General features: G+C 31.7%; 1 protein-coding gene and 1 long non-coding RNA gene across 5 annotated transcripts in view; both read right to left on the bottom strand.

Moving 5' to 3' along the window:
• The window catches only part of LOC127719646 (piRNA biogenesis protein EXD1-like), a 154,825-nt gene extending 129,332 nt beyond the window's left edge, over window positions 1-25,493 (bottom strand). For 2 of the 4 annotated variants that reach the window (XM_052225870.1, XM_052225874.1), the window contains exons 1-2: window positions 17,974-19,012; window positions 17,140-17,158 (exon numbers count right to left, since the gene is read on the bottom strand). In XM_052225870.1, coding sequence (XP_052081830.1) covers window positions 17,140-17,158; window positions 17,974-18,225 — 271 coding nt within the window. In that variant the 5' untranslated portion in view covers window positions 18,226-19,012. The other 2 variants (XM_052225869.1, XM_052225868.1) reach the window with 2 other exon arrangements.
• LOC127719650 (uncharacterized) lies at window positions 361-7,197 on the bottom strand. Its single transcript, XR_007990442.1, has 4 exons — window positions 6,697-7,197; window positions 5,143-5,296; window positions 4,123-4,207; window positions 361-1,131 (listed from the first exon to the last, which is right to left on the bottom strand). It is a non-coding gene; the product is annotated as an uncharacterized LOC127719650 (long non-coding RNA).
• Window positions 25,494-25,763: the final 270 nt, after the last annotated feature.

Raw genomic sequence — 25,763 nt, forward strand, 5'->3', positions numbered from 1 at the left:
GCAACCAGATGTTGTATTAAATAATGGAACCTAGTACTCTTACTGTCTACACAGGCAATTTTTTCCAACGTGATTTTAACATGGGAATCACGTGAAATTCACGTTGTCCACACCACGTGAGTACAACGTGAAACGAGCAGAAACGTAATATTCACGTTGTGAGCACAACGTGAAATAAACGTTCGTCACACGTGATATTCACGTTGTATATAAATCCACATGATATCAACGTGATAATACAACGTGATATTCACGTTAAATATAAAGCCACGTGATATAAACGTGATAATACAACAAGACTTTTATGTGAAGCAGCCACTAGGAAAAATGAAATATTGTCTTTGTAACAATGCACTCATTGACATATCATTTTTTGTTCTTGGTCATCTCTATTTGAAGATGTTTCTCTGGTTCTTTATGGTAAAAGTACTGTAAAAGTGAGTTATACATCAATAAATTGTCTTATATTGATTATCAGTTACCTCATATGCATGTTTTATTAACCTGTTATCATCCTGAATATGTATGTAATATTTGTGGCTGGATGTTTAGCATCCATTAAAACTTATATATATATATATAAATCCAAATCTTATTTAAACCATGAGACTATTTCTACATGTTTGAAACCTTTCGAATCTTCCTGTTAGTATTTCTTTTTTTGTTTGTTTGAAATTCTTGCTTTATAATTGCGTTTGTTTGACAATTCATAAAAAATCTAAAAGTACGAATACCAATGTCAAAGTCAGCTACATTTTAAATTTATACAATGTTTGAAAAGAAGTCGAATTCGAAATTGCAAAAAAAATAATGCAAAACCAAATGTATACCAAACAACAATTCAATACAGACTAGCTATTTAACAATGTTCATTCTACAAGAGTTGTGTCCCTTGCAGGTTTACCATGACAAATCTAAAAATTATCAGCTTATGATTAAAAAATTGTGCCTAACAGAGGCATATGTTACCAAATGTTAAAAAAAACAAAACACTTTCCACATTAAATTCAATTATATTTATATTTAAGAATATTCTAAACAGTTAACATTTGAAAAGTTACTGAAATAGTAACAAATAATATTTGATTGTTCCGTCTTCTAAATGCTCCACTCTTTTGAAAGTTTCTTCATCTGAAAGGATAAAAAAAAGAATTTTATTTACTGTTATAATATTATCTTATTTAAGCATACATAATGAAAGCTTTATTTTACTTCTAATATGAGTGTTGCTTTTGCTTTGTAAACAACAATGTGATAAAATTCTCAATATATCTATAGTTTACAACCCTAGTAAACATTATTATTATATACATATGCACTTTCATGGATCTACAATCTGTCATTTCCTGTGTCTTGGCATTGCACCAGGTCATGTTTTTCTCTGATTGTTTATGATGTCTTTACACTAAATCCATTGGATGTTGGATGTGTACTGGTTGATAATTTATTCTTAGATGCATTTTTTTTTTAAGTTGTTATTGGCTATGAACTAGCTGTCAGTATCTGCACTCTCAGATTGTACTAAGTGTCTTTTTGTTGTTGGGATGTACAAGTACCCATCCACGTCCACTCTGTGTTTTTGTTGTATGTATTTCTATTTGTATCCATCTGTTGAGTTCAGCCTTTTTCAACTGATTTTTTTAGTTCGTTCTAATGTTGTGCTGTTACACCGCTGTCCCAGATTAGGGGAGGGCTGAGATCCCCCCAACATGTTTAACCCTGCCACATTCTGTATGTATGTGCCTGTCCCAAGTCAGGAGCCTGTAGTTAAGTGGTTGTTTGTTGTTACATATTTGTTTTTTTCGTTAATTTTTTTGTACATTAATCAGGCCGTTAGTTTTCTCGTTTGAATTGTTTTACGTTTGTGATTTATAGCTGACTATGCAGTATGGGCTTTGGTCATTGTTGAAGGCCGTACAGTGACCTATAGCTCTTAATTTCTGTGGCATTTGGTTTCTTGTGGAGGGTTGTCTCATTGGCAATCATACCACATCTTTTTTATATGTATCATAACTAATGTGGTGATTTGCCTGTGTAAAATTGAAATGAAAACTAGACAAAGTGACTCCACTCTGAAGTAACTGTATTATAACAAAGTCAATGTAGGACTTTCTTTGAGATATTATTGTGTCTGGGAGACACAATTGATGCCCCCGCAGATGCAAAGTGTTATTTTAAAATAACTATAACATTTAAACGCTCCTCTTATGAAAGTAAATACTCCAAAAATTGACAAAGTTCAACTATCTCCCAAAAGAGCAAATATTAATAAAAATCAAAACCCTGACCACATGCACACCTTCAATATATGTACAAACAGACAGCAAAGTGAAAACTTCCTAGGATTCAAACTGTAGGAGGAGTTATGCGGATTAACTATATACCCATAATGGGACGGACGGACGGACAGACAGGGGTAAAACAATATGCCCCCCAACTTTCAGTTGCGGGGGCATAAAAAAAACATGACTGAATGTACAGGGCCAAATAATCTCCATGGAAATGTGATGTGCCAATACTAATACAACTGAATACCAAATATCATTGGCCCATCACTAAAGGTTCCCCTTAAACTGACAAACATTTTTGGGGCCCTTTATAGATTGCTGTTCGGTGTGAGCCAAGGCTCTGTTTTAAAGACCATACTTTGACCTATAATGGTTTACTTTTACAAATTGTGACTTTGATGGAGATTTGTCTCATTGGCACTCATACCACATCTTCTTACATCTAATCACAAACTTATATGCTAAGTGACTTTAGTATTTCATTGTCCGTATCATTTCATGGTATGTATAAAACTTTCTTCTTTTTTTTTACATTCCTTTTGTTGTGTGATATCTAATAAATTTTGTATATATATATATATATATATATATATATATATAAGTCTAGAGATTTGCACAACGATACTAATATAAGATGGTATTATACGAAGATGTTGTTAATAAATAGATTCCGAAATATATATATATATTCATTATATCTCAATTTCCCTTAAAATGACCTAATCACAAACTTATACATTGTTGAAACAGCACCCCTAGATCTAGCTTTTTCAAGGCAAGACAAAAATAATGAAAAAGAGAAGACAAAATTTCGTTCTTTCTGTTTCTTAATTTTTCAATGTCTGTGTTGTTTTTACTGGTACTGTCTTGTCTATCCTTTTCATAAAAAATTTGCAAATTTCAAAACTTCACATTAGGTCAAGATTTATTGATTAATGGTTAAAAATTTACATTACTGATGGTTGATGAATATGGTGATATCTTAGTGTTAGATTAAGAGTCAATAACCAATCTGCTAGTTGCCTGATGCCTAATGACTTAGTATAACTTGGAAAAGATATTTTTTTGGAATAACACGATAGGTTTCACATGTGGAGCAGGATTAGCTAACCCTTCTGCATTATCTGAGATCACCAAGATTTTTAGTGCCGTTGTGGTGCTCAGTCTTTAGTTTTCTACATTGTGTATGCAGTTGCTTGTCTTTTAGTCGGTCTTTTTTTTGTTTTATGGCGTTTGTCAGTTTGTAAATCGACCTTTGAGTTTGAATATATCCCATTGGTATCTTCTACCCCTCTCGATTATTAAAATCTACTATTCAAATATCATTTAATTGCATCAACATGATAATCCATGATGAAGGTTTCATATATTGATAAATAAAAAAAAACTTTAAACAAAGACTAAACTTTAAATATAGCGGACTATACATTATGGAATTTTCTCATTGTTAAAGGCTCTATGGTTGCCCATTATTGCTTACATCCACTTTCTTTGAACTTTGGTAGATAGTTGTCTTATTGGCAATATCATACCTCATCTCCTCATTTTAATATTTCTATTATCACCAGTTTAATTCGCCCTTTCGGAATCTAAATAAATGCATTCTGTTCTGGGTAATATTTTCGAAAGCGTGCACCAAAACGTTGTGATTGGTTTAAAAAGTTCTAAACAATAGAAATTCAACCAATGAGGTAATGTTATTTTCATTTTGGTGTACGAACAATTAGATTACCCATAATCCTTTAGATTCTGAAAAAGGCGAATTATTTCTTAATTATTCTTCCTTTGTTTAATTTGTACAATATACAAATAAGATATTAATGTATTTACTTACATGTTCAGCTATCAACAAAAAAGGCTTCCTTTTAAAGTCTGACTTGAATAGTGAAGGTGTAGCCTAGATCTGTTTTACTATGAAGCTGTAAATTAAAAAAAAAATAACATCATTATGTCAATATGTGCTTAGGAACAGGATCAAACAAAGCAATAACGAGAAGAAAGGCATACATACATCTGGAAGTCTTAAAAGATTTTTTTTAGATCTCAATCCTTTGAGCCATCTATTTAAATCTGGGTCAATGAATTCAGAAATACTCAAATAGTTCATAAAATGAAAATAAGCCAAGAAAATGTTTTACTAAGGGCTATCAAAAAGTATAGTATACAGTTTTTATAAACAAAATGAAATTCTAGATATTCCTCAAGGTTCTGAGCATCAGTTTCAGATTACTGTTCAATTTTTATGTCAAAATCTTTTAAGCTATTGTTGCTGTCAACATGGTCAAATCTACAATTACCGGACCCTCATAACTTTATATTTTAATTTGAATGAGCTGTCAATAAGACAATATATGAATTACTGAAACTCTAATATTCAATTATTATAATATAATTGACAATATATTATTATCTACTAGAAAAGTAATGTTTGATGAGATTATAATCTTAATTTCAGGCATGCAAGTATAGAAATAACCTGCAGTATGAAGGATTTAATCAATATTTGGTTATGTTTTGTAACATCATTTTTGAACAATAAAGCCAAAAAATGTATACACTTATTTGCTGTCTCCTGGCAGAAAGATAGGGTAGATAGATAAAATAATTGTATTTTTTATTTTTATTTTATCTAAATTATAAATATACTATATACAACATGTTCTGAACTTAAATGGTGCTTTACCAAACAAATTTTGACTTTTACCAGTACTTTACAAAAAAAAAAGCCAGAAAATACATAAGTAAATCTAAAGGGAGACAAAAAAAAAGAACTTTATCATATTCTGACCTAAACATCAAACTTTATTTTAGTATACTTGAATAGGAAACATTTCTTGTTTTACTATTAAATTACCTTCAGCTTAATAACTTGATTACAACCAAAATACTACAAACTTCTGTAGCCAAATGTGATTCTCTGAAGCACTGCTAAAGTATCATGTCCTTTATCCATCTTATATACATGTATATACATGACAGTATATATTTGCCTCAAGTTCAGATTTTTTCTGGAAAAATAAATATTCAAATAAATGTACATGAACATGAACTTTAGTCCACATATTATGCCTCCATCTACTGACTGACAAACAAATGTCACATAATCATCTTTAGTAATGTTAATAATATGAACAGTATATACATGTAACATGTTATCATTAAAGATTAACATCATTGCATTGGGATTTTATGCTGAGTGACTTAAATATTTCTTTGTGTGTATGTATAAAACTTTCTTTTTTTCTTTCTTTATTTTACATTCCTTTTGTTGTGTGATATTTAATTAATTTTGTATATATATATATTTATTATATCTCGATTATATGGGGCCAACTTGGACGAGTAGTCTAAGTAGTCGAACTTCTGTATCACCAGCCAGCAGCCAGTCAACACTAAGGTTGTGAGTTCAAATCCTGCACGTGGCAAGTGAACTTAACTCCAATCTTAATTGACTAGGATTGTCAGTTTTCCTACCAAAGGTCATGGTTCTCTCCAGCCTCCTCCATCAATAAAAACTGGATACCACAAAATAGCACCATAGTATTAAAAGTGGCGCTAAACATTAATCATTCAATATCTCAATTATGAGAAAATAAAGACATCAATGAATCAATAAATGTCCATTAGTTTTGTTTTTTTTATTATTAGCATTAACAGTAGTTTTTTTGGTATAATGATTCCAATTATGCAATCTAATTGTACAGTGTGTTAAAAATTTAATAAAAAGCTGCAATAGGACTGCACGATTACAAGCCCTCCAAATTCATATCAAATTTGTTTAAAGTATAAAATGAAATGTTGTAGAATCAGACATGATTTTATAAGTCATTTTTTATTTTTATTTTTTTAAAGGTAACAATGACAAATGAATGAGTTGCATCTGATGTCATGCCAAGTAGTCATATTATATTGGGATGGTTGTAATTTCCTCAGAATTTCTTTAGAAACATACATGTTGTACTTCATTAAGTAAAATAAATTTTTATATTACGGGTGGTTGGTGTTAAAAAAGACCCTGTTAGATAATTCCTGAATAGCTCCAAGATATATCTATTGTTCATGTTGTTTAGTCACTTCTTAGGTACATTTGTATATGTACCGTATATATAGTTACACATTTAAATGATTATTCGATTCTTATCACCTTTTACATTTGACTTATCAATTTTTGTATGCATTACATAAGGTCCTTCAGTTGTCCAGTGGCAAATATTTAATGCTAACATTCAGAACATTTTGTTCTGCAAAGTTACTTAAATATCATATGTAGCATTAATGTACAACAAATTATATCTATTCTTCCTCTGCACATATGCTGCAAATTGCAAGCCAAAAGGCATGTTGTTCTTTTTAAAGCACACTGTTTTGTTAAATGCGTTACATTTCATAGAATGGAAATAGTGCATACATATCTGTTAGAACTTTGCTGAATTGTCCTGGTAACGTTGAACTGGACATCTCTCCCTGTCATTTTCTTTCTCATGTCTGGAATTTTCAAACAGATCCTCCATACTTCGTTCATGCCCTGCTTATTATCTGTCATATAGAAAAAAGAAATGCATAAATTTTAAGTATTTTTTTTACACATACAGTTATTGTCATAGTCTGTCAAACTTTAAATTGGGAACATTACAGTGAACTACCAAAATTGTGTGGTAAATATTAATAAGTGGAACAATGAAAGGTAATTGCCTGATAATTAACTCAAGTGTCATTCTATGATCATGAACAATCTTGACATATATTTAACTGGTGAAATAAAATGAGTTATGTGGTGTATGTCTATGAGACATGTGAAGTTTATATACCACTCCAGACAGATAAGTGTAAGTGATCAATACATGCAGGTCCTCAGTACCTGCAGCTGAATGTGAAAAAGCCCCTATTTATTTATTGAAGTCTTGTAAAAATCAAAACCCATATATATTTATGTCTAAGGATGTTCGTTCCTCATGTTTTTGAGTTTTTGCCAGATATTCTGACATTAAAAAAAATCCCAATAATCTCTACTTTTCTTTTCATAATTTTATTTTGAATAGATATATAAATATAAAATAATTTATCTATAAATACTAACTTTAGTTCTCTTTTATACTGGTGAAGTAAATCAGAGACATTATATATGATGTCTCTGAGTCAGTCTGAGTAAAATTGAGAATGGAAATGGGGAATATGTCAAAGAGACAACAACCCAACAAAGAGCAGATAACAGCCGAAGGCCATCAATGGGTCTTTAACGAAGCAAGAAAATCCCGCACCCCGAGGTGGGCCTCAGCTGGCCCCTCCATAATAATGTGTACTAATTGAGTAATTCAGTGAAAATGGACTTCACACTTAACTCAACAATGAGTAAAACCTATACTGCATAGACAGCTATAAAAGGCTACTAAATGACAAATGTAAAATAATTCAAATTTGATTGTCTCTGCTCGTGAATATTATGTACCGGGTACATGTATCCGAGATTACCAAAGAATGGTCTTAGGCAGATATCCTGAAATGACTAAAAGGTTAAAGATATAAATAAAGGCTATATATTAGCTTGTCCATGCAGCCTCATTATCTAAGCAGACAAAGAGAACTTGTATTATTGTTTTTTTCCCTTCAATCTGACCGTCACAAAATTTTCTTCAGTATTACTGTAAACTTTGTATCAGGCATGCGTTGAGTTTTGTCATTCTTCAGCGTTACTGTAAACTTTGTATTGAGTCTTGTCATTGAACATATATATTTAAATATATAAATGTGTAAGCAGTTTCTTATTTCATTGGGTATGGTAATATATCTTGGATTCAACCTTCAAAACTTCAATTTTCATCCTCATTTGCTTTTTCATCACTTCTTCCTTCAAATCCCATAAATGTAGTTTTTATTGTCGAGCCTGCGACTTTAGTCGCTGAAAGCTCGACATAGGGATAGTGATCCTGCTGTGGTGGCGGCAGCGTTAACTAACTTCTTAAAAGCTTTATATTTTAGAAAGTGGAAGACCTGGATGCTTCATAAATTGTATATAGATGCCTTATGTTACGAAGTTTCCGTCTGTCACATGTCCATTGTCCTTGACCTCATTTTCATGGTTCAGTGACTACTTGAAAAAAATGTTAAGATTTTTTGTAATGTTAATTTCTCTCTTATTATGAGTAATATGATAACTATATTTGGTATGTGCGTACCTTGCAAGGTCCTCATGTCCCTCAGACAGTTTTCACTTGACCTCGACCTCATTTCATGGATCAGTGAACAAGGTTAAGTTTTGGTGGTCAAGTCCATATCTCAGATACTATAAGCAATAGGTCTAGTATATTTGGTGTATGGAATGATTGTAAGGTGTACATGTCCAACTGGCAGGTGTCATCTGACCTTGACCTCATTTTCATGGTTCAGTGGTCAAAATTAAATTTTTGAGTTTTGGTCTTTTTTTCTAATACTATATGCAATAGGTCAACTATATTTGGTGTGTGGAAATATTTTATTATGTACATATCAGTCTTGAGGTTTTATTTGACCTTGACCTCATTTTCACGGTTCATTGTTCAGTGTTAAGTTTTTGTGTTTTGGTCCGTTCTTTAACTATAAGCAATAGGTCAACTATATTTGTTGTATGGAAGGATTGTAAGCTGTACATATCTGCCTGGCATGGTTCATCTGACCATGACCAATTTCATGGTTCATTGGTCAATGTTTAGTTTTCTTGGTTAAGTCTGATTTTTAGAAACTGTTAGCAATAGGTTAACTATATTTAGTGTATTGAATGATTGTAAGGTGTTACAAATGTACATACTATAAGTATTTCTCGTTTGGTTTATATGGCCTTGACCTCATTTTCTTGGATCATGTTAAGTTTATGTGATAGTTGTAGTTCAGCTTTATATATATAGGACTATCAACATAATATCAATGGTTAGTAAAGAAGGCGAGACATTTCAGGGTGTGCACTCTTGTTTTTATAATATACATGATATATTTATACAGTCGCAAATTTAAGTTAATGGATCTTTATGACACCACAAGGTTCCATACCTCAAAAGGAAGGTTGGATTGATTTTGGGGGTTATGGCCTTAACCATGTTAACAGTTTAGGCATTAGGGGCCAAAAATAACACTTTGTTTATTCTTTGTACATGCATATATGTATAAACTGTTTTTTTCTTGACCAATTTCAATTGTGTTTAATTCAAAGTCTTTAATTTATTTTTTCAAACCTTGTTACTTGTATATAGATTTGGCCTCCTTTTTAAAATAGGTCCACATTGAGGTCCCTAGGGTACAAATTTAAACTTTGTCGTTTGAAGACATATAAAATTTAATAATTTATTGGTTCTATTATATGAGATATCTAACTGTTAAGTTAAAATTTTAATTTTGAGCCCTGTTTTTAAATTGGTCCCCATTAAGAAGCAAAGGGTCCAAAAGTAAACTTTGTTTGATTTCAACAAAAATTGAATTTTTTGGGTTCTTTGATATGCTGAATCTAATCGTTTAGTTAGATTTCTGATTTTGGGCCCCATTTTCAAATTGGTCTATATACCTCTGTGGTCAGTCATATCAAGCTGAGCCTTGCATTTTATTTTCAAATTGGTTAACTTATACTCATGTTAGAATTAAATAATTCTGTATGTATAAAATCTAGAATGGAAATAGGGAATGTGTCAAAGAGACAACAACCCGACCATAGAGCAGACAACAGCCGAAGGCCACCAATGGGTCTTCAATGCAGCGGGAAACTCCCGCACCCGGAGGCGTCCTTCAGCTGGCCCCTAAACAAATATGTATACTAGTTCAGTGATAATGGACGTCATACTAAACTCCAAATTATACACAAGAAACTAAAATTAAAAATGATACAAGACTAACAAAGGCCAGAGGCTCCTGACTTGGGACAGGCGCAAAATTTATGCATACTCAATTTAATATAATATTATTATCCTATTGTATACAGATGTAAAACTTGTGTCTGATCCTATTTTTAAAAGTCAATTGTGTTCGAATAAAATAATCATAAACTAAAACATTCATATGATGTAGTTTTGCATCTTCGATTTAGAGCATGTTCAGTACCAGTAGAATTCAACGACAAAATTAATAAGCTATTATTATAATTTCTTTGTTCTTACTACTTTTCTTATGTTTGCAGGGAAAATTGACAGAGTGATACATCTTCTATGAATAAAAAGAGGAAATAAGTGTCTGCAGCAGTAAATCATTATAACAACAAGACTGTGAAAAGAAGATATCAGAACATGAAATGAGTTTTATTTCTTTAAAAAAGAATTGTTACGGAATATACCTCTTGTGATTCTAATGAAAACCATTGTCAACTTGAAGTAAAGGAAGATTTTATAATTTAATAGAACAGGAAATAAAGGAAGACTCATTTAGAGCATAACAAAGCACAATGTATATTTCTAATTAGTCTGTTAATTCAGAATAACCCATGTGAAGGAATTATATTTTACAGTAAACAACATACAATACACTTTCAACTTCAATTTTTGCAATTGGTGAATTTTTATGTTGTACTAAGGTAAAATTTATATGACAGATGCATTACCTTAAATATTCACTGAACACATGAAAATCCAACATAGCCATTGCAAAAATAACTTGCACTTACATGTACATATGTTATTCATGTGATATTAATATGAAATTCACATCACGATCATGTGAAAATATAGACGTGAAATAACACAACTTTTACACGTTAAAATAATGTGAAAAAATCTAAATGTTAAATTAACACAATATTTACATGTTAAAATCACGTTTAAAAATTTACGTGTGAAATTAACACAATATTTACACGTTAATATCACGTTAAAAAATTTACATGTGAACATAACGTTACGTTTAAACGTGAATATCACGTGAGCAGATTAAAACGTGATTATCACATGAGAATCTTGTGTGTGTCAAATACAGGTGATATAAACGTTTAAACGGTGTGATACACACATGGAAATAACGTAGTTTTCACGTAATGAGCACAAACGTTAAACACACGTTGAAAAAAATTGCCTGTGTAGCAATACATTTTTTACCAATTTTATCAGAGTATTCGAGTACTTGAGTATTGATTTCATAAACGAGCGACATCGCTAGTATTCATACATCCTTGCCTTACACATATTTTGTTTGGACTTTCCTGATGAAGGTAAATTAAAAAATTTGACGCACAAAATTGATATAGTTTTTGTTTATATTTTCGTGTTATGGTGTAATACCACCATTGTTTTCCTCCTATTAGTCTTTGTTAAATTTGCACTTTTCAAAAAATATCTTTGTTTCAAATAAAGAAATACTTGGCATAAGTAAAGTTTTATCCTGTCCAGTACTACAGACAAAATTTTACATAACATTTCATTGCATGTAAGACAATAACCATCACTGGAAGTTAAACAATCAAATTTCCACCCCTTTCTGTCCTGTTTACAGGCTTTAGTAACCATGTAACCTCAAGTTTCCAAAATATTTTTTAGAAACACCAAATAAAAAAAGAATGGTGCTTTGAAACATCGAAGATATATGTTTATGACTATGTAACCTCAAGTTTCCAAAATATTTTTTAGAAACACCAAATAAAAAAGAATGATGCTTTGAAACATCGAAGATATATGTTTATGACTCTGAAATGTTTTACTGCATTGAAAAGTAGGATTAATTTCCTACAACTGTCAAATTCAAGGGAATATTTTTTTTTCGACCCTTTTTCGTATGAAACCGATGTGACGTACTATGAAATGGTGGTATTACACCTGATTAATATCAAATCAAAATACCACAGATTTCGTAATGAAATTCATTTTAATTTATGTGTTATCCACGTAATACTGAATGATTTAATTACTAGTCAAACGAAGAAGAAAACACAAATTGATTATACCATTATTGCCTACAATTCTTACCTGCCAAATATAAGACTTTACAAGAATGTCATAATAATGTAAGTCTTGATAACGGAATTTGACTGTGACGTCATTGAAATGGAATATTGACGATTTGCCAAATTTTTGGAAAAAATAATGATTTTGGCTAAATTAGTTTAGAGTTCAAGTGTTGACCATAATGATTTCTCTTTGACAGTTAATATGCACAAATATACTTCCTGCATGAATATCTCTTTGGGCGGGAGAGAGGTCTGTGTTTTAAACTAGTTCGTAGTATGTGTTAGTAGAATGTATGAGTTTTTTTCTGAAAATGCACCATTTAACTAAATCGCAAATATTTATACGGTTTTAATTGTAAAAAGTTCCTTATTGAATCTAATAATTTATTGATGTATCTATCTTTTTATTTATTCAATAATTCATTCATATATTTCTTCATTTATGTGTTCATTCATTTATAAATATTCATTAATTAATTTATGAATTAATACATTTATTAAATAAGAATTTTATAAATCAATTATATTATGTGTTATAAGTTTATTGAAATCATTTGAAAATCACTTCTTAATAATGATTTTCGTTGACATATTATCAAGTTTTAACTGTTGACCGCGTTAATTTCAAGCTGAATATTTTCCCTTTCCAAATGTTTTGTCCAATTTAACGAGTTGTCTTTTTGCTTTAATTTTTATTCCGTTTGGTACATTGGCACTGCAATTAAATTTAATCCATTTATATTTTCCTTGTGTTATCCTATAGCTCCTCCCAGTAATTTCCAATTGTTCAATTTCAAAATCTAAATCTATTTCTTGCTTTTGCCAATAAAGGGATAAGAGAATGGGGTTAAAATTGTTGTCATCTTTATGCCTTGGTCGAATACTCTGCAATGCATCTTTCTCGCATTTCTTAACAACGTTGACTTTTGTATTCAAACTGTATTTGTTAGCCATATCAGAGAGAATAATGGTATCTAATGCTTTCTGGAGACGTTTTGCTTCTTCTTGTATATCTTTATCTGGAATATTCTGATAAGCCTTAAGGAATCCATATGATCTCGCCTTCGGAATAAAAGTATTGCCTTCTGTTGACAGCTGATCACCTAATTCTTTAAGTTGTGCTTTGATCATTTCTGTCTTCAGTTGCTTAATAAATGGGGACATTACTTCTGCATCATATCTGACATTGTGTAACGCATTTATTTCATCCTCATCTGTTATGTCCTGGAACTTTGTATCCTTTCCATATTTCCTTTCAATATCTGATATTATCGATTCCACTATTCCATCAACCCTTGTTCGCCTTCTTTGCGGAGCAGTTTCATCTATATAGTAGTTGATTTCATCTTCAACTCTTTCCTGATATTTAGTTAATAATTTATTCTCTTCCAAGGTTCTTAAAGAATACAAAATATATTGGTTAGAACTCTATCGGGTAAATTTCACCTTATATTGATTTGTATTCTCTTTTTATGTTTCTGTTGGTCATATAGCTTTACGCGTTGTTACATTCAAGTAAATTCTTGGCCTTTTCTTTTTTGGGGTTGAGCGTTACTGATGAAGGTTAATCCAGAGAAGCACTTCGAACGGCCCCAGTTTTAGAGGTGTTATTTTCATTTTGTAACTAATCAGCACCAACCACCACGATAACTCTTGGTTATACTGAATACTTACAAAACATGAATCTAAGTGACAACATTTCATATACAATATGTACACGAAAATATTTGTCCTTATTTTCTCTGATAAATGATTCAGATTACTGAAGAATTGTAGCAAACAAATCATTCGTTCAAAGAAAATCTGATATACGTTTTCCATAACGAGAATTAACTGTAGATGTTTAAAAATGTAAATGAACAAAGACGACATGCACACGTAATGCTTACATATAATTAAAGGACTGTGATATTAATAGTAAAGATAACTGATTTGTCATCTCATACTTTGATTTCTCTTCGTTGTTCGAACGGCAGCGGTATTAGACAATTCAAATACTTAACATGATATTAAAAGAATTACAAAATAAAATGTATTGCCTTTTCTGATTATGATAAACTGTAGGTATTAAGGCTGTGACGTCATTACTAGCGTATTCGATCATCTCAGCTGTTAATGGTCTCCTAGCCCATAGCTCTCCATCTTCCTTCGTCCATTTTACCTAGAATATAATGATAAAGCTTTCAAAAACCCTATTTCACACATAATTTACTGCGCCAGATGTTTATTTCGACACTAACTGTCTCATCAGTGTTGCTCAAAGCCAAATTATTCAAACTTCCAAACTCTGATACAAACGTTGGTGAGCTTATGTGACCAAAAGTATTGCCACACCTAGTCAACTAATCAGACTTATACATGAGTTGGATACAATCCTTAATTTAAAATCTTTTCCCATTTTTTAAATAAAACAGTACCAGTTTATGGCGTCAAGCAGGCTTGTTAACAGGTTCTTTGTATGTTGTGGTTCCTTTAATGTACTAGTCGCAAATGTAAACATCCCGATAAGATCTTTCGCAGACACACCCAGAGTTCGACTAAAATAAGATTGCTTCGACAAACTACTTTCAACAGCGTTTTGCTGATAATTTGTTTTTCTATCACTCACTACTTCATATGATTTTCAATCGTATGACGGCTTGTGTTCAAATACATGTCACAGGATCATATCGAAATTAGGTTCAACGTCTTTATTTTAAACGATTCCTTCATTTCATGACAATGGCAGGACTACATGATAAAAGGTACTTTTTCAAAAGCACTCACGTCGAACTAGAAAATTCTTAGTTTTACATTTGTATTTTGCCGATGAAGCATGAGTTAGATAGACGTAACCACCAATAACAAATCACGCAGCTATTGGTAGCTGTCAATTTGCTCAATGCCTAAAGCCGTTTAACTTATTTTGAATGCAGTGGATAGTTGTCCCATTCGCAACTATGCTTCATCTCCTTATTTTAATATTGTATAAGTATTTTAATTTATAATAAAGTACCCTTAATGAGACATTAACAGTATTTTTTTGTCGAACAATACCTTATTATGTTATTACCATGTACGTGAAATTATATACGAAGATTAAAATCTGCACACAAAAATAGTTCTATATCTGTTGTCTCCTATTTGTTTTCTTCTTGTCAGTCTTTTTTTCTTTTCTTTTTTTTTTATTTAATTCATGCATACAAACCTTTAATTCGTCTTTCTGATCTAGTGGTTTCGCTTTGTCGTTGTACATTTGACATACATCGCTTAATTTCATAGAAGGGGGCAATTTCCGTCCTTTGTTTTCCTCGATCACAAGATGAGCTACCTGAAATATCAATGAATCAATTACATATTCCTAGAATTTACTGTCTTGTCTTCTGTTGCCTATTTTTATGAAAAACATACGAAAGTTAAAAGGCAAAACGCGGTAATACGCAGTAAAATAATAATTTAATCTAAAAACATTATCCATAAACGTATGAAAAGAATTTTTAGTCACCAAATAAGTGTTTTAAATATCACATTGGCGTGTTTATGATTATGCCAACTGCCGTGCGTAGTGAATAAGTTTAACAAAAATACCGAATTCTAAGGAAAATCCAAAAGGGAAAGTCCATAAAAACTGACAACATCAAACGCTTTCAATCACAACGGATGTGAAAAACAACTGCTTATTATATTCCTTCCCTGAAGTACCTGGTTTAATAGCTAGCTATACCTCCTACTCATATGACAGTTATTTATAATTCTGTTTTATTGACCAAATTTGGTGAGCAACCCAATTAGACATACTAGCTTAATGTGAAAATAATTGGGATCCAGCTGTCAAAACTGTATAAACATACATCACAGACATACAACACAACTGAATGTTTTATGTTTCGTTCGGACATGTTTACAAATGATTCACACTCTATCAAATTGACCGCATCGGAGGTTTCGTGGTAGTCTGCTTATCTCGAAGATTACATGTAACGTCGCTGCCAATAAACACCTAGATTATTTGTTTAATCTCAGACGAAGTTCAGAATATTTTCCATTTATTCAGGACAAAATATACATTTTCTGTAATAAAATAATACTTTTCTTCTGTACTTAAATATTGCAAGGGCTTCGGTGATCAAATGGTCAAAGTAGTTCATTTACAGTGATAACGCACTACCCTGTCAATATTGGAGTTGTTAGTTCTAACCCTGCTCTAAGACAGAATCGTTCGAATCCAATCTTGATTGACTAGGATTGCCAGTTTTCCTCCCTAATGTCGTTAGTTCTCTCCGATTACTGTGACTTCCTCAATTAATAAAGACTTGCCGTCATAAGCATATAGAATTGCATTCAGAACCAATATTAAATCGATCATTTTTATTTTTTTTTCAAAACATGATATTTATATTTGAAAACTCCAGGACCTCCATTCGGAATCAAAAGACCGTCCGTTTTTTTTTTACCAGTGATATTATTATTTATTTTTACTATTTTTGCCACTCGACTTTCTTAACTCGCAACTCGACTTTTCGTAACTTGCAACTCAATTTTTGTTACTTGCAAGTGGATTTTTGTAACTCGCATCTCGAATTTTGTAACTCGACACTCGACTCGATACTCGACAGTTAGTAATACTCTTCGTCTCTATTGTGGGAGGTCGTGAATTCGAACTCTTACCGGGTAAAAACAAAAGACTTGAAAATCGGTATATGTTGTTTCTCATCTAAGCACTCTTAAGGGGTAAAAGAAAAGACTGATAATTGTAATGATCATAAAATAAAACATAGAATAATGTATCCGGGTGAAGGTTGATATTTCGTCCTGCAAACGTTCATATTAAACCTGTTTTCGCCCTGAAAATGCATGTCATGTTGACCGCTAGCATAGATAAATAATCAATCCATCCTGCTACATATAGTTTGTTTATACATGCCTGTGTGTCAAACACATTGTTTAGCTTGATGTCAAACTGGTGATATAGTGCAGCACTGTCACCTGCGCATGAGTGTATAACCTAAATAAAGAAGAATGCTACAATTATTTATTATCCTGAAAGAGGTTTTAGAAAATCATTATTGAGATAGCAATTTAACATGATATTTAAACCAGAAATAAACATTTGATGAAAAACAAACTGTTTTAAGCGGGTAGGATGTAACTTTATATCGTTATACCCTCACTTAAACATTAGTGACACACAAATAACTTCATAAACGGTTGTGTGAATTTGCTTGTATTTTTATGCGTGCTTGGTCTGAAAAGAATCAAACACTTTAAAATTACTATATACAAATTATTCCAAACTTTTTGGGACGATTTCAATTGCCTCAAATCCAAAATTTAGTGTGCTAATTTCTTTTCTTATTCATTTAAATCTTTTAAATGCTTTCAAAAAAAATGTTTTCTCGTAACTATGGATTGAAGTGTTCCAAACTTATTTTTCGTGTATATGTATATGCATTCTAATGATGAAGTTAACAACATCCTTTAGGGTTGAAAAACTGATGTTTTAATAAACAAACATCAATACTCCCCTCTGAAATTGACTGTATACCTATGTTTAGCTTAACATTATAAATCATATTTGATTCAAGGCGTTAAAACAAATTTTTATTATATAACGTGCAAATACACTTGAAATTTCACCGAAGAAATATATTTGTTGAACGTCTTTACTCTTTAAAAATCGTTCGATCGACAGATTAAAGTCTACCTATGACGTGTTCCTTTACAGTAACAGACATACAATAAAAGTTGACAGTTTGGCAAACATACTTTAATGAGAAAAATGTAAAAGAAAAAAGAAATACGGTTAGATTATTCTTTTACCTTTATTGGCTTGTCAGACTGTAAGATATCTTTCAGCTTCCCTTTTCTAAATAAATCTGTGTTTGTTTCAATATCAAAAAGATAAACTTTGTCGTCCATTGTTCCGATCTGTAACAGAGTCAAAGGACCATCTTTTCCCAAGTTGATGCCCTCAGCATCCAAAGCTATAAAGTCACACTTAGCTAAGTGTTCTACGATAGGCAAACACTTATCCGTTTCTGTAATTATCTCTACCTTTGGGTTAGAGGCCATGACTTAATTATAAAAGAAAGTATAAAAAAGACAATAAGGTGTTAACATACTGTCTATTTTAAAAAACGTTTAAGTTGTAACTCGCAGTAAGCCTATAATGAGTTTATTATGTCTAACAGCAATTTCTTTAATAGAGAAAATGTCATCAGATAAAACGAAAAATACAACCATTGACCATTGTTGATCTTCTATGTACTATTTGTCTGGTCGATCATATACAAGTTAGGGTTCATAACTGATTTTTAACTTTATGCGATCTTGTAAAAGTAAAACAAAACTAGTTTTACCACGCGTCGTCCTTTTAATAATAAGCTCCCTTATTTGGGGAGGAAAGGGGGGGGGGGGGGGGGGTATTTTTTTTTTTTTTTTTTTAATTCCAAATTTTTCGATAAATAGTGAAAAGTAAAATAACATAAATACCAAACTTCAAGGATAATTCAAAACGGAAAGTCATTAATCAAATGGCAAAATCAAAAAATTGTTTACATTTTTTTTTTAATTTTTTGTGTTTATGTTGGTATGACGACGGTACCTTTAGATATTACTTGGTAATGCCCCGTATTTATCAGCAATGTGATGTCAGTGTAGGCGATTTTAAAAAAAAAAATTGCGATGACGACTATTAGATGTTCGACGTTGATCACACTTGTTCTTCTGCGTAAGGCAAACTAAAAATAAGAATGTTTTGGTTTTGATATCAATATACAAAAACATGATATATAACATATTATTACAATTTATCAATATTTTGTATACAGTAATTTCTATAATATATGTAAAAACAAAAACTAACCTCACCTTTTCAGATAATCACAAGTATTGGACTGCAATAATTAGATAACAAAATATTCAATTATCAATATTGGCAAAATCTCAAGTTTTGAAACATACTATCTTTTGTCATACAGTTATCATAAATAATAGGATAGTAAATTAAGATAGAAATATTACATTTAACCTTCTGGAAACCGTGTAGTTTAAATCCTAAATATAGATCCACATCATTTAAAAAATATCTATGTTACTATCAAATATCAAAATTTATTCAAATATAAAGCCATTCTTTAAAAGTACATTTCTAATTCGTTTTTAAAACGTATCGAACGTCTACCTCATATCGAGACGCAATCATTTTTTTTCCGAACTATATGTATCAAATCAATGGCACAGTCATAACCGATTTATATGTTAATCACTGACTGCTGTATTTCTGTCATTTAAAGTATTAAAGAAAGATGTTTTCCAATAAATGTACAGTTTGACGACAAAGTCATGTATTTCTTTATTTATACAAGTAGTACGATATGGTTGCCAAGACCTGCTTTGATATCTTAAGAAGAGTAGATTTAATTTAAACCATTAATGTTATAATAGTTTTATCCGAAATATATTTTACAGTCTCTTACAATTCTTGATAGAATGGCAGTAGCATTTCGTCTTTGCTGATTGTTTGTTTTATCTTGAATATAGATAATACACTTTGTATACACTGTTTGTTTACGTATTGCAATTGTGAGTTTCAAATGAGATATTTAATCGCAATCTTAATACGTTGTAGGGGTTCGGATTGGGTGGATATAGTTGTCTCAATGACAACAATATCATATTTCCTTACTAGGATTTTTGTTTATATATGTATATAAATACCTTTCAAAGTGTACACATAATTTTGTATATTAAGTATCCTTTATTTCTATCATAAAACTGTTTGGGCGTATATTCCCTTAATTAATAATTTCATACTGAATCTGCAAAGAAGGATTTTGATACAAATACTTCATACCTCAATTATTCGTACATAACAACTGAATTTATAGAAATCGTTGGGTTTTTTAAGTTAGAACATGTAATCAAAAATTTAGATACAGAACAGTTACTCACCAGTCTTTAAAACTCTTGTTGTGAGAGGTATTGCATACATGTAACGTATTTCAATAAGGGACATCTACTTCAATCTTACCTAGTATTATTGTATCTATTTAATTTGATAAAGTAGTCTGCATGTTCTATTGTTGATCATAAGCTATGTGCTACCTTTTCCATAATCTGTCAATTGAATTCGTCACGCATTTAGAGTGATATTTGTCAAGTATATTCAAGTTATTACTTGTTTGTTATTTAAACATTTTCATCATTTGATTTTAAGTCTTACACTGAGCAGTACCCACTATGTAAATTGCATTCCATGCTTAACTTATAAAACTATATATATCGGAAACCAGAGTCGTCATTTGTTGCAAGTGTTAGTCCAAAGAGTCGGTGTAGACTCAATTCATTTCTTAATCCTGCGTATGGATATGTATTGTTTAAGTTTTATATATTTTCGCAACTGGTTTATTTGGTATTTACTTGCTTATAAACATGCATATTCTAGCCTATCCTTCATCGATACAACTCACATCTGATCAGTTCGACGATTGTCATCATAAGTGTTTGCTCATTCATGACTGAACTCGAGGAAAATCAACGTAAACACTCAGACACAGCTCGTGCAACAGGTCAATATTATATTTTCACCTGAAGACTCCTTATCGGTTTTTTAAAGGAACGTAAAATACGGCTTTGCACTACCAGAAAAAAATATTAATCAGAAATTGAGCAAGATTTGTCTTTGGGGTCAAAAAAACAAAAGTTTCACTTTTTAAATTTTTAAACAAATATATCAAAATTAGGATGAGAAGAAAAACACCTCAACACGACAACAACAAAATGAAAGGAAAAAGATAAGTACAATAATTATTCTTTTTTTTTTATATATTAGTCCACAAACCACATTATGAGTCGGGTACGCGAGGTTTAAATCCAACGGAGTACATAATAGGTCCTGTTTGAGCAGAACAATGATTGCATATTTATTAAGTCTCGTTTTGGGCATTATAACGACTGTAGATTATGTGTCCGGTTTAGACAGATTATAATAATAGAAAAACAAAGGATATGGGGTTTCAATCCATGACACAAAATCAGTACATGCACAGCAAAAAAAGTCCCGTTTGGCCAGAACAACTATTGTAGATTTTAAGTCACTTGTGGTTGAATTATGATACGTCCCGTATTGGTATAACAACGCATTTAGATTTTATGTTACGTTTAGACGAAATATTAAAAGTCCCATTTGGGCAAAACAATGTCTGAAGATTGGGTTTTATCGTTTGAGCACAATATAAAAAGTACCATTTGGGCCTACACGATTTATATATGAAGTCTCATTTGGCCATAATAACGATTGTAGATTATTTGCCCGGTTTGGACAGAACTACGATTGTAGATTTTATGTTCCTTGTGGTTGGATTATGATACGTCCCGTTTGAATATAACAGGGTACAACGGATGTAGATTTTATGATGCGTTTAGACGAAATATTAAAAATAATGTTTGGGCAAAACAATATCTGTAAATTGGATTTCTCGGTTGGGCACACTATTATAAGTACCGTTTGGGCCTACACGATAAGTCCAGCTTTGGCAAAGTTTTTATATTAAGACCCGTTGGGCATAATAACGATTGTTGAATATTTGTCTGGTGTCGACGGATTACAAGAAGTCCCATTTGGACAGAACAACGATTGTATATTTTATGTCCCGAAAAACTTGGAGGGCCTAATCTTGTACAGATTTAAAAAACAATATTTCTTTGAAATTAAGTTTGTTTAACTTTTTGACAAGTTCATATATCTTAAAATTGACTTAAATGTACCGAACGACAACTGTTATACAACCGGGAGCTCCATACAATATAACAGACTTGTTAGTCTTAGTTTGATTACTTCAATGATCAACTTACAAATGATTACCGTTAAAAGATATATCGACGAGACCGCAACCAAACGACACAAATAACTAGAAGAGATCTAGGGCAATATTGAAAAATATTAAGTGTCACCGAATTAAACAATGTGAAACTAATTACAGGAAATTTCAACTAATGCGGAAATAATTGTTTACATTTTCTTTTCATACATTGTACTTTCACCATTTTACAGCAATTGTAGGAAATACTTAAACTGTGACAATTTTTTGGTCCAAACAATTAAAACCACATGACAGAAAAACAATAAAAAATCACGAGAAAGTGTATAAAAATAAGTTAATGATACATTCTATGTTTTCTACATAAGGAAATGGCTCTATCAAGTAGGAATATGATAGTTATTTTCCATTCGTTTGATGTGTTTGAGCGTTTTATTTTTCCATTTGATAATGTAAAATCACAAAAATACTCAACTTCGAGGAAAATTCTAAAAGGAAAGTCCCTAATCAAATGGCAAAATCAAAAGCTCTAACACATCAAACGAATGGATAAAGGACATTCCGTTTTTGAATTTTTCGGTTCGGTGTTTTTGATATTTTACCTTCAAAATGTTTTAGTAGCTCTTAAAAGATCTAAAAGATTAGTTGAAGAACGCTTACTTGAGGCCGCGATTTTTTTCGGAATTTTTGTGTGTAGATTAGGTAACCACTACATGATACAGAAGATACAAATGTTCAGAAGAGTCCTTAAGTTAACGTTTGGAACACGAATGAAAAGGTAAAACTATTAAATTCTTAAAGAAACAGAAACAGTTTAATCGCCAATTGTCTCTACAAAAACCGACTAGAGGTTGATCGGTTGATTGATTAAGTTATTTGTGTTTAACGCCATATTGAGCTCTTGTAGCCATTCCATCCCGGCCATGTTTTATAAGTGGACGAAGCCGGTGAACATTGAGAGAACCACCGTCCATCGTCAATAAAACTGGCAATTTTATTTTATTGGGATCGGGATCGAACGCAACTTGCCACATCTGGCTAATGTTCAATGTAGATTAACTTCTTAGTACATTCAGTCACTGTGGCACCGAATCAGGCAGAGGTTCAGATCACAGCGGTAATCTAGCTCTCTGGATAACGGAAAGAATAAAGTTACCCAAGTACTGAGCGATTCCTGAAGTTTTATGATTGAAACCGAATTAAATAAAGAAAACAGCAGTATATCTATGTTCAACAGTCATACATTGATTAATCGAAATCAAATCCGGGTCGCATACCAAAACCGAAGGAAACACATCGACTGTTAGAACGAAAACGGAACAACAGAAACACTGAACTGCAACAACAAAAAATTGCCAACATACATAGATACGGACTATTTTATAACAATTGCCATATTCCTGACTTGGTACAGGCCATTTAAGAAAAAAATGGTGGGTTGAACCTGTTTTGTGGCTATGTGACAGGAATACAGTGCAAATAAACGCAAGAATAATCAGGACAGAGAAACACATAAATAAATAATAGTATAGTATATTACAACATTTAAACCACAAAATAACAACGGACACCTCCCATGAATCCAAGAACAGCACACCTGGACACCACAAACATGTAATAAACTGTGCGTCACATGAATGTATCAACGCCACATATAGTGACGTATTTTCGTTACGTTCATATTACCACAGGTAAAATTCTAAAAATAGAATAGATCTATTTTATTGTAGACACATACAAGAATATAAGTTTGAGTTTATTATGGTGTTTACAAAAATATATCCCACATTTTTCGTTTTATAAATATAAGTGAAAAAAAATTCTTTTCGTAATTTTAATGACTGATTTTCCAAATTTAGCATGTTTGTTTTTTAACCCGAAGTAATTAAGGAATGAAGGCTACAACTTAGGTGAAGCTGACATTGGATGAATATGTCTATTACTTTAGGTTAATTTTTGTCATATGTCCCTAAGCTTACGTATCCACGTATGTATAGTACATCCTTGCCTTTCAAAACAAATTTTTAACGTTACAAATAAAGGTAAATACCGTAAAGCAGCAAACATAACTAAGACTGGAAAATTGAATATCTAACTTGTCACAAAATGCAGATCACGCTGCTGAAGGGACATGGCTGGATAAATCCTACACAACATCGTAAAGTTTTGGCAAAGGAAAACGCACTTTTTGGACTAAAGTCCCCTGTTTATTGATTGATAATTGTTAATACTATTCCTTACAATTACTACCTGCAAAATATAGGACTTCATACGCATAGTACAATAATGTTAGTTTTGATTATGCTATTTTAGTGTGACGTTAATGAAGTGCATATCGACGATTTACCCAATCTTAGGAAAACAAGTACGACAATTTTGTTTTAATTAGTTTTGAGTTCAAGCGTTGACCAGAATAATTTCTGTTTGACAGTAGATAAACACAATCATACTTTCTGTGTAAATATATTTTAGGTAGATGCTAGGGTTTTCTCTATTACACATCTAACAAGCGTTAGTAGAATGTTCATGATATTGTACACTAAATATACTTTATCTATGCAAATGTCATTTATTTATTTATTTATTGATTGATTGATTGATTGATTGATTGATTGATTGATTGATTGATTGATTGATTGATTTATTTATTTATTTATTTATTTATTTATTTATTTATTTATTTATTTATTCATTCATTCATTCATTTGTTCATTCATTCATCCAGTCAGTCAGTCAGTCAGTCAGTCATTTATCTATCTATTCGTTTATTCATTCATTCATGTATTTAATAAATAATTCATGGAAACCATAGATTTGTTGGATATTTACACATGGCCTGTGCCGTGATATTCGATTTTTATCCTGAGCGTTAGCGTTATTTTTGTTATGATATATAATAGGAATAACGGTTCTGTAGTTTTTTTTTCAATTTCAATTTGGACACAACGAAATCGACATAGTGTTTGCACATAGGTTACGATACATGTGGATTTACATGGGAGGTAAATAGTAACAGCCATCAATGTGCACATCTCTGAGTCTGCGCTAAGTATAGATATATCGAGAATTTTATCACAGTGTTGTTTACAAAGCGAAAGAAGCACGTCATATTAGAATAATATATACAGTCCGCCAAAAGTTAAGCATCACCTAAATATAACTGGCAATATTTTTTTAACTTTTGCGAAAAAGATATTTATGTTTGGTGTTATGAATTGCCTATAACCTGCACCAAGAAAATTCATTACGACCAAAAAAAAACAAAATCCGATCAACACGCCAAGCAATTTTTTATTAAAGGTCATCTGCACTTTTTCGAATACATTGTTTCGATGCCTTTAAATCATCTTCCTACTGTCCCGCGTACAGGTGAAATGTGACCTTCACCAAGTCACTGTGAAATATGGCAAGGGGTAAGGTATATGTGACTGAACCTTGACAAGCAATTGACATGTCAAATGCCGGTAGGAGCACTAGTTGCATAGGTAACCATTTCAATGTTAAACATACCGTATTTGTCAGATTTTTACAACGTCATGTTGACACAGGAACTGTAAATGATAAACCAAGGTCCGGAAGACCCCGTTTAACTACCGATCTAAAGCCAACCCATTTACTCCTGCCCCACAACTTAGACACCACTGGTGTCAAGGTGGTCATGTTAGTGTTCGAACATTGGTCCGTCGACCTCATAGAGGCTACCTAAGAGCACGTCGTGTTGTCAAGAGACCTGCTTTAACAGCCAGGCACCGTATAATCAGGTTTCAAAGGGCTAGTGACCATCGACGC

The sequence above is a fragment of the Mytilus californianus genome, unplaced genomic scaffold, assembly GCF_021869535.1.
Source record: "Mytilus californianus isolate M0D057914Y unplaced genomic scaffold, xbMytCali1.0.p SCAF_11, whole genome shotgun sequence".
Taxonomy (NCBI): Eukaryota; Metazoa; Mollusca; class Bivalvia; order Mytilida; family Mytilidae; genus Mytilus; species Mytilus californianus.